Source organism: Lampris incognitus, chromosome 3 (genome assembly GCF_029633865.1).
Source record: "Lampris incognitus isolate fLamInc1 chromosome 3, fLamInc1.hap2, whole genome shotgun sequence".
NCBI classification, from domain to species: domain Eukaryota; kingdom Metazoa; phylum Chordata; class Actinopteri; order Lampriformes; family Lampridae; genus Lampris; species Lampris incognitus.
The window spans coordinates 9,714,538-9,724,891 of record NC_079213.1 but is presented as its reverse complement, the minus strand read 5'-3'; the positions used below and the strand labels follow the sequence as shown (position 1 = coordinate 9,724,891).

The 10,354-nt window shown below is 46.1% G+C and overlaps 4 protein-coding genes across 4 annotated transcripts; 1 reads left to right on the top strand and 3 right to left on the bottom strand.

Annotated features, from left to right (window-relative positions):
- The first annotated feature begins 2,652 nt into the window (after positions 1-2,652).
- LOC130109452 (histone H2A-like) lies at positions 2,653-3,106 on the top strand. Its single transcript, XM_056276360.1, has one exon. The coding sequence runs from the start codon at positions 2,667-2,669 to the stop codon at positions 3,048-3,050; it is 384 nt and encodes a 127-aa protein (XP_056132335.1). The 5' UTR covers positions 2,653-2,666; the 3' UTR covers positions 3,051-3,106.
- A 241-nt stretch (positions 3,107-3,347) lies between these two features.
- Positions 3,348-4,175, bottom strand: LOC130109463 (histone H4). Its single transcript, XM_056276371.1, has one exon. The coding sequence runs from the start codon at positions 4,138-4,140 to the stop codon at positions 3,829-3,831; it is 312 nt and encodes a 103-aa protein (XP_056132346.1). The 5' UTR covers positions 4,141-4,175; the 3' UTR covers positions 3,348-3,828.
- Positions 4,176-5,651: 1,476 nt separating this feature from the next.
- Positions 5,652-6,090, bottom strand: LOC130109455 (histone H2A-like). Its single transcript, XM_056276364.1, has one exon. It carries the CDS (start codon positions 6,076-6,078, stop codon positions 5,695-5,697), a length of 384 nt encoding a protein of 127 aa, XP_056132339.1. The 5' UTR covers positions 6,079-6,090; the 3' UTR covers positions 5,652-5,694.
- A 1,121-nt stretch (positions 6,091-7,211) lies between these two features.
- Positions 7,212-7,636, bottom strand: LOC130109457 (histone H2B 1/2-like). Its single transcript, XM_056276366.1, has one exon. It carries the CDS (start codon positions 7,624-7,626, stop codon positions 7,252-7,254), a length of 375 nt encoding a protein of 124 aa, XP_056132341.1. The 5' UTR covers positions 7,627-7,636; the 3' UTR covers positions 7,212-7,251.
- Between the last annotated feature and the right edge of the window lie 2,718 nt (positions 7,637-10,354).

Below are 10,354 nucleotides of genomic sequence, written 5' to 3'. Positions count from 1 at the left end.
GCGAAGAGGATGGAAATGGCTGTGGTGAATACATATTTCAAGAAGAGGGAGGAACACAGGGTGACGTACAAGAGTGGAGGAAAGTGCACACAGTTGGACTATATCTTATGTAGAAGGCGCGATCTGAAAGGGATTGGAGACTGCAAGGTGGTGACAGGGGAGAACGTAGCTAGGCAGCATCGGATGGTGGTCTGTAGGATGACTTTGGAGACCAAGAAGAGGAAGCGAGTGAAGACACAGCCGAAGATGAAATGGTGGAAGTTGAAGAAGGAAGACTGTTGTGTGGAGTTCAGGCAGGAGTTAAGACAGGCACTGGGTGGTAGTGAAGAGTTGCCAGATGGCTGGACAACCACTGCAGAAATAGTGAGGGAGACAGCTAGGAAGGTACTTGGTGTGTCATCAGGACAGCGGAAGGAAGACAATGAGACTTGGTGGTGGAATGAGGAAGTACAGCAAATTATACAGAGGAAAAGGTTGGCAAAGAAGAAGTGGGATAGTAAGAGAGATGAAGAAAGTAGACAGGAGGACAAGGAGATGCAGCGTAAAGCAAAGAGAGAGGTGGCAAAGGAAAAGGCGTATGGTGAGTTGTATGACAGGTTAGACACTAAGGAAGGAGAAAGGGACTTGTACCAATTGGCTAGATAGAGGGACCAAGCTGCAAAGGATGTGCAGCAAGTTAGGGCGATCAAGGATAGAGATGGAAATGTGCTGACAAGCGAGGAGAGTGTGCTAAGAAGGTGGAAGGAATACTTTGAGGGGCTGATGAATGAAGAAAATGAGAGAGAGAGAGAGAAGGTTGGATGATGTAGGGATAGTGAATCAGGAAGTTCAGTGGATTAACAAGGAGGAAGTGAGGGCAGCTATGAAGAGGATGAAGAGTGGAAAGGTAGTTGGTCCTGATGACATACCTGTGGAGGCATGGAGATGTTTAGGAGAGATGGCAGTGGAGTTTTTAACTAGATTGTTTAACACAATCCTGGAAAGTGAGAGGATGCCTGAGGAGTGGAGAAGAAGCATACTGGTACCGATTTTCAAGAACAAGGGCGATGTGCAGAACTGTAACAACTACAGAGGTATAAAGTTGATCAGCCACAGCATGAAGATTTGGGAAAGAGTAATAGAAGCTAGGTTAAGAGGAGAGGTGATGATCAGCGAGCAGCAGTATGGTTTCATGCCAGGAAAGAGCACCACAGATGCGATGTTTGCTTTGAGAATGTTGATGGAGAAGTATAGAGAAGGCCAGAAAGAGTTGCATTGTGTCGTTGTAGATTTAGAGAAAGCTTATGACAGAGTGCCGAGAGAGGAGGTTTGGTATTGTATGAGGAAGTCAGGAGTTGCAGAGAAGTATGTAGGAGTGGTCAAGGATACGTATGAGGGAAGTGTGACAATGGTGAGGTGTGCGGTTGGAATGACAGATGGGTACAAGGTGGAGGTGGGATTACATCAAGGATCGGCTCTGAGCCCTTTCTTGTTTGACATGGTGATGGACAGATTGACGGACAAGATCAGGCAGGAGTCTCCATGGACGATGATGTTCGCGGATGACATTGTAATCTGTAGCGAGAGAAGGGTGCAGGTTGAGGAGAGCCTGGAGAGGTGGAGGTATGCACTGGAGAGAAGAGGAATGAAAGTCAGTAGGAGCAAGACGGAATACCTATGCGCGAATGAGAGAGAGGACAGTGGAATGGTCAGGATGCAAGGAGTGGAGGTGACAAAGGCATTTGAGTTTAAATACTTGGGGTCAACTGTCCAAAGTAACGGGGAGTGCAGTAGAGAGGTGAAAAAGAGAGTGCAGGCAGGGTGGAGTGGGTGGAGAAGAGTGTCAGGAGTGATTTGCGACAGAAGGGTACCAGCAAGAGTTAAAGGGAAAGTTTACAAGATGGTTGTGAGACCAGCTATATTATATGGTTTGGGGACAGTGGCACTGACGAAAAGACAGGAGGCGGAGCTGGAGGTGGCAGTTGAAGATGCGAAGATTTTCACTGGGAGTAACGAAGAAGGACAGGATTAGGAACGATTATATTAGAGGGACCGCTCAGGTTGGACGGTTTGGAGACAAAGCAAGAGAGGCAAGACTGAGATGGTTTGGACATGTGTGGAGGAGAGATGCTGAGTATATTGGGAGAAGGATGCTGAATATGGAGCTGCCAGGGAAGAGGAGAAGAGGAAGGCCAAAGAGGAGGTTTATAGATGTGGTGAGGGAAGACATGCAGGTGGCTGGTGTGACAGAGGGAGACGCAGAAGACAGGAAGAAATGGAAACGGATGATCCGCTGTGGCGACCCCTAACGGGAGCAGCCAAAAGTAGTAGTAGTAGTAGCACTGCGCCCTAGACAAAACACTAGAGGTGTTTACAGAGATGTCACTTTTTTGATTTGGTTCTTGTGTTTTTGGGCACATAAACGATATTGGCGGGAAGATACTCGAGAGGCCGAGTCTGTTAGAGTGACGTATTAACACCACTAGCTCTGATTGGTCTAAACGTTAAGCGCTCGTTTAACAGATTCTCTAAAGCTCATTGGCGAAGAGCTCGCGCCATTTCATCAGTTGAATACTCTTCTCTGATTGGACCGTGTTTTATCTTCACGTAGCTCCGTGTATAAATACCACCTGCTGACTGGACGCGACCTTAGCTTTCAGCGTTTAACTGAACGAAGAGAATCAAACATGAGCGGCAGAGGAAAGACCGGTGGAAAGGCGAGGGCCAAGGCCAAGACCCGATCCTCCCGTGCCGGGCTCCAGTTCCCTGTGGGTCGTGTTCACAGACTCCTCCGCAAGGGCAACTATGCCGAGCGTGTCGGTGCCGGAGCCCCGGTCTACCTGGCGGCTGTGTTGGAGTATCTGACCGCTGAGATTCTGGAGCTGGCTGGAAACGCGGCCCGGGACAACAAGAAGACCCGCATCATCCCCCGTCACCTGCAGCTGGCCGTCCGCAACGACGAGGAGCTCAACAAGCTGCTGGGCGGAGTGACCATCGCTCAGGGCGGCGTGCTGCCCAACATCCAGGCGGTCCTGCTGCCCAAGAAGACCGACAAGCCCGCCAAGAAGTAGATCCACATACAGCCTTCAGCCCAACACAACAAAGGCTCTTTTAAGAGCCACACTAATCTGACAGAAAGCAGTGCTCCTGTTTCCATGCCATGTTGCTACCATTTCACAGCATATCACATACTGGCGACTGTTCTCTTATTCAGCTACAAGAGAATCTGACTAACCAACTTCTCTCAAACAAGTGTATTTAGATGTTGCAATCACTTTTTTATATATAAAAATAAAAGTTTCAAGTGTCCGAATAATGTAAAAAAGTGTTATTACATTTAAGATGCAAAGGACAGTTAAGACGATTTATTGTAGTGTGTAATTGACGATTTTTTATTTCAAAATTGAAGGTTTGATGATCTCAATCTATATCAACCATTCCAATCCTTCAGCTCTTCGTAGTGATATAGTATTTATGTCGCCAAATAGCAAATTTCTCTTCCATGTGTCCAGATGAACTGATTCAGCCTTAGCTTTCCGTGACGAACATCGTCTAAAACGAAAGCGATGGTATGAACAGTTGGTCAATAATTAAAGCAGAATTTAACTGTTCTGTCAAAAAGTGCAATGGTTTTGAGATTATCACCTTCAAAAAGTAGAACATCTGGCGTCCATGTTTATATAACCAGTTGGGGCGGCACATTGGTTATTACAGTATACCACAACATCATTGTCAAACATTTTGAGTGTTATATTTCATTAAATCATGTGTTTGCAATGGTAACGAAGTCTCTCTTCAGGAGGTGGGCGGCTCTTAAAAGAGCCTTTGTGTGGGTTTGGTTTCTCAAGTTCAACCGCCGAAGCCGTACAGGGTGCGTCCCTGTCTCTTCAGGGCGTACACCACGTCCATGGCGGTGACGGTCTTTCTCTTGGCGTGTTCGGTGTAGGTGACGGCATCACGAATCACGTTCTCCAAAAACACCTTCAGGACACCGCGGGTCTCCTCGTAGATCAGACCCGAGATACGCTTCACTCCGCCGCGGCGAGCCAGGCGGCGGATGGCGGGCTTGGTGATTCCCTGGATGTTATCACGAAGGACTTTGCGGTGGCGCTTTGCGCCTCCTTTACCCAGACCTTTACCTCCTTTACCACGGCCACTCATCTTTATACTGGACTGCTCACCGATGAACACGACAAACTGGACACGTCCTGTAAGGGTTCGTATACTTAAACCTCATCTGCGGACGTGATAGAGGCGGAGAGCCTCGTGGGTTGGTCCGGTGTAGCCCCGCCCCCTTCAGGAAATCAAGACGCTGGTGACGATGTGAACGGCCTCATTGTATTTCAAACTACATCGACAGATTCATTCATTAAACTGAAATAAAAACTTATTGTAGAATTGCTCTTTTAAAAAATGCTTCCTTTCCTTAACATTCCCTCCCTACATTCTTGTTATAATAATAATAATAAAAACACTTTCTTCTTCTTTACCAAGTGGCAAATAATCCGCTTCACCCACAGAAGACCGAAACACAGCAGGCTGCTGATGTGGAGATGGCAAAGTCAGCGCATCAGGCCAAAGAAGTGAAATCAGACATTTTCCTCCAACCACCTCTTTCAAAACCCAGCAACGATTTCAACCAGAGAGTGTTTATATCAAAAGTTGGGCAGTATGTGATCCAGATGAATTAGTGAAAGTCACGTCCAAAGCTGAATTCTGCTTGGCCTATGACTATTTGCTCACACCACCACCGCTTTTGTTTTTGGGAAGACATTAGTAATGTTAGGCATGTAAAGTGATTGTGAGCTGTTAGTAAGGCGACTCAGTTCATCTGGACGCAACATTTATTGAGAGACTTTTATGACGTTGCTTGGAGACATAAATACTCATGAGCCCCTGAAACGAGATCCAGGCAGTGGCTGCAAGGAAAAAAGTGATAAGATCATCTGAAGCTGTTAGAACAGGGCAATGCTACTGACAGAAATGTGCACCATAGATTATACCCAGGGGAAGCGACAACTATTTAGTTTATTATTGAGTTTTATTGATTTGGATAAGTGTGTTCTGGTAGTTTTTGGATGTGTTTTTGTGTTTATGTTGTACTGCTGTGGGCTGTGGAAAAGGGCATTTCGTTTCATTTCATGTACACATGTGCATGAAGTGACATGACAAAGTGAGTGTTCCTGATGGTTTACCTAAGATAAATAAACAGGATGTGCCATTGGGGTCTATTGTTAGTATGATTAACTCAGTGACCTATAACATCTCTAAGTTTCTGGCATCTATTCTTAAACGGTTGGTAGGCAGTAATGAACGTCACATTCAGAACACTGGAGTTTGTGGATAAGGTGAGGGACACCATTTCATGGAGGATGAAACAATGGTCTCGTATGATGTTACGTCTCTTCCTGTACGTCCCTGTTGATGAAGCACCTGGTTTTTACACCTCTGCCCATCTGTGGTTTGTATCTTAAATGTGAGGACACATTTACATTATTCAGGCTTAAATGGTTAGAAAACACAGAAAGTGGTTGCAACATTTATATAGAACAATTGTCTTAAGTTGAAGTCAGCGCCCCCCAAGGTTCTATTTGAAGCTGAATAAGAGAAGTCGCCAGTATGTGATCTGCTGTGAAATGGAAACAGGAGCACTGCTTTCTCTCAGATTAGTGTGGCTCTTAAAAGAGCCTTTGTTGTGTTGGGCTGAATGTGGATCTACTTCTTGGCGGGCTTGTCGGTCTTCTTGGGCAGCAGGACCGCCTGGATGTTGGGCAGCACGCCGCCCTGAGCGATGGTCACTCCGCCCAGCAGCTTGTTGAGCTCCTCGTCGTTGCGGACGGCCAGCTGCAGGTGACGGGGGATGATGCGGGTCTTCTTGTTGTCCCGGGCCGCGTTTCCAGCCAGCTCCAGAATCTCAGCGGTCAGGTACTCCAACACAGCCGCCAGGTAGACCGGGGCTCCGGCACCGACACGCTCGGCATAGTTGCCCTTGCGGAGGAGTCTGTGAACACGGCCCACAGGGAACTGGAGCCCGGCACGGGAGGATCGGGTCTTGGCCTTGGCCCTCGCCTTTCCACCGGTCTTTCCTCTGCCGCTCATGTTTGATTCTCTTCGCTCAGTTAAACACTGAAATATAAACTCGCGTCCAGTCAGCAGGCGGTATTTATACACGGAGCTACGCGAAGGTAAAAATCGGTCCAATCAGAGAAGAGCATTCAACTGATGAAATTGGCGCGAGCTCTTCGCCAATGAGCTTTAGAGATTGTTAAAAAGAGCGCTCAACGTTTAGACCAATCAGAGCTGCTGTTGTTAAAACGTCACTCTAACAGACGCGACCTCTCGACCGTCTTGGTATTTGTGCTGACATTATAAAATGTTCTGTTAACATACACTGTAAATTTACCCTCTGGCAAAAGTGCTTTGTTTTTGTTTAACATTATCATCATTCTTGTTAATACTACAGTTCATTCATTTTCTTTATTTACTTTTGTAATGACCATGTAAAGGTGTAAGGTTGTTTATAGTTGATTGGTGTGATGATATATATATATATATATATATATATATATATATATATATATATATATATATATATATTTATTTATATAATGTTCCTGTTTCGTTTGTATTCTTACTAACAGAAATAAAAATATCTTGGTATTTGTGGCATCTTTATAATATGCATGTTCTCTCTTCACAGCCTCGTTCAGCCTCTTGAGATCAACACAGAAGCTGTGCACTTCTTCGAGCCTGGCACCATGGATGCACACCAGTCGGTGGGCTGTGTCGCCCTCTGGATGATGGCATTTCTCTCCATCCTCGGGAGCTCCTTCTTTACCTTTTTCAGCATAGGGAGAGAGGTACGCGCCGTGCTGTGTGTGCAGCATATGGCTGAGCATTGTCTTTCAGCTGTATACTCAGAGGTTGTCTTTAATGTCCCATGCTCACCACATGCCTGTAGGCGTCTTCTGTTGCGCACCGTTTCATCCATTGTGAGGAGGATGCTGAATATGAAGCTGCCAGTGAAGTGGAAGAGGAAGGCCAAAGAGGTTTATGGATGTGATGAAAGACGACATGCAGGTGGAAGAAGAATGCAGAGGACAGGAAGAGATGGAAACGGATGATCCGCTATGGCGACCCCTAACGGGAAGCAGCCGAAAGTGCTACTTAACGTCACAACACATGATAAAGTATCACTGATAACAGAACAGCTCTCTGGTGAGGTTGTGCGTGGCTCTTAAAAGAGCCGTTTGTTTGGTGTCAATGGGCAGATTACTTGGAGCTGGTGTACTTGGTGACGGCCTTGGTGCCCTCAGACACGGCGTGCTTGGCCAGCTCCCCGGGGAGCAGCAGGCGGACGGCGGTCTGGATCTCCCTTGAGGTGATGGTGGAGCGCTTGTTGTAATGCGCCAGGCGAGAAGCCTCACCGGCGATGCGCTCGAAGATGTCGTTAACGAAAGAGTTCATGATGCCCATGGCCTTGGAGGAGATGCCGGTATCGGGGTGCACCTGCTTCAGGACCTTGTACACGTAGATGGCGTAGCTCTCCTTCCTGGTCTTTCTTCGCTTCTTTCCTCCCTTGCCGGCGGCTTTGGTCACGGCTTTCTTGGAGCCCTTTTTGGGCGCTGACTTGGCGGGTTCAGGCATGATGTTACACTCGTAATTCTACAAGAGTAATGGTGGCGGCTTTGCTCGGATGCTGTATTTCTACACAATTGATGCAAATTGTACTGTGCTGGTCCTTGTGTAAGATTGGTCAAATACAGTCAGCTGACTGCGCATGCGCCGTGTCGCGTGACTCCTTGGACTAGAGCAGACTTCCTGTTGTTCCTTTCATGTTAATTTTGTGTTCCTGGTCCAAAATGACCGCTCCATTATAGCTTATTGTAAATCCATAATAATACATATATTACCACCTAATGTTTTTTTTAGATCAATATAAACTTAAGTTCTTGTGAACATTACAAGTTTTGAACTTCTATTTGCTATTTATGGCCTGTAGGCCTCATTCATACAAGCTAAACAACACTTTTTGAGTAAAACAGTATGTATGGATTATTTCGACTATAACAAATAATTATAATCTTTATTGCTTCCAGCCTGGATTTACCTCAACCCATCCACACCACAGACGCGTTGTAGACTAACACATCCATGATGTTGAAGAACATCACCATGAGCCAACGTCATCCTCTCACAAGAGTATGTGCTAGTAACCTGCAAAAGTGTAACAACCAGTAAATAAAATGAGTACAAGTGATACTTCATGTCTGCATAGTAACGTGATGCAAATTGCATCAAGTCGTTTTAATTTATCACATCTAAAATATATTTGACTCATATTTTTCACAAATTCAGTGAGCACTTCGCCAAAATAACATGTCTTATTTTTATGGTGCAGATACAAATCTGGCAACAGGGGGAATGAAAAGTACATGAGACTTGAAAGAGAAGAAGTAACATACCGTATCAAGGTTGCCAACTCCCCGTTTGTTCCTGTTGTAATCCAGGACAGCATTGGGCTTCTTGTCCTCACTGGTACTCACAGCGGCGTCCCTGCGCAGACTTGTCATCAGAAGTGCATTCTTCTTTTTCTTCGGGCAGTAGGACACAAGAGTTTGTGTATCGGTGAAGGCAACTTCAGAGGAAAAACGATCCCTGTCCTTGGTAGTGAGTGAGGCAGGAGGCAACTCAGGCTTGTTCCTTCTGACCGTCCCCACCATGGTCATTTGTTTTCGAGCAGCTCCTGACCAAGAGCATATGAGAGGAAGAAAGTGTCCCATGTTAAATTGTGCCTCTGGAGACCTGCAGTCATGGCCAGGACGACCCGGTTCCCTGGTTCCTTTCAGGAACACCGTCAGCAAGTTTGCCGTTGTAACCCTCCCAGTTCCAGGCATAACTTGTCCTGGCATTACATCGCCCTCTCTTAAAATCAGTGTTCTACTTTTATAAAAATAACTCTTTTTTAAAGTGTTAAACTCAACCTTAGCTTTTAACTAACTTAATGTATCACCATTAATACAAGTTACTCTTCGCTCAGTCTGTTCAACTCCAGTGTGCAACTATAGTAAAACTTAAAGAGAAATTAAATGAATGCTTTATGTTGTTTTAAACCACAATAGTTGGTTTATACCTTGTCTGTTTTTCACGTGGCTTGTGGGCCTATACGTTCACTGAATGTAAATGTGGAATGTAAAGTGCAAAGCATCTTAGGATGCTTAATTAATTAAATTATTTATTTATTTATACTATTCCTTTAACTTGTGTAAATTTTTGTCAGGCGCAGTGGTTGGTGCGGTCACCTCAACAAGAACGTCCTGGATTTGAGCCACGGGGTAGTCCAACCTTGGTGGGTTGTCCTGCGTTGTCCTCTGTGTGGGGTTTGCATGTTCTCCCTGTGTCTGCGTGGGTTTCGTCCGGGGGCTCCGGTTTCCTCCCACAGTCCAAAGACATGTAGGTCAGGTGAATCCGCCATACTAAATTGTCCCTAGGTATAAACGAGTGTGTGTGTCGGCCCTGCCTGACGGCCTGTCCAGGGTGTCTCCCCACCTGTTGCCAATTGGCTGCTGGGATGGGCTCCAGGATCCCCACGACCCTGAGAGCAGGATAAGCGGTTCAGATAATGGATGGATGGATGGATGGATGGAATTTTTGTCCTTCGCCTTGTCCTCATGTGAGTCTGTATGCATGACCACACAAGGGTGCCTGTGTACTGATCGCTCTGTTGTCTCTGACATAGTGCTGATTGTCGCTTGTCTATGTCGTTGTGTATGGTCTGAGTAGATTGTGGAACTGAATTGCCCTTCTGGGATAAATACATTTGTCTGAATCCGAAATTATGACATCATAACCTTACAACTAAGCAAATGTCCTTAAATCTGTTCAATGAGTCTCTCAGGTGGCTTCACATGTCGTGAGGCTCTTCTGATGGTGTGTTCTTGAACTCAAGCTGTATGCCTCAGGTGATGGTGTTGAGGTTGTCTGGCAGCGTCAGTCCTCTGATCTGCTGTGGCTGGTCCCATGAGAAGATCTCGACGATTCCGTCTTAGAACCACACTGTCTTCTGTCTGAACGGTGTATGAACGGTTGTGTATGGTCGGTGAAATGTGGTACGTCCATCCATCCATCCAATATCCGAACTGCTTATCCTACTCTCGGGGTCGCAAGGGATGCTGGAGTCTATCCCAACAGTCATTGGGCAGCAGATGGGGAGACACCCTGGACAGGCCCTTAGCTTTAATTTTATCCCAGGTCTCGTCCACAAATCTGAACCAATGGCTAGGTGGTATCCCTGGATAGGACATCACAGCCTTCTTTTACACGTCTTCCATATATAAGTTGGCCACTACAGGTGAGACTGGGGAACCCATAGCAC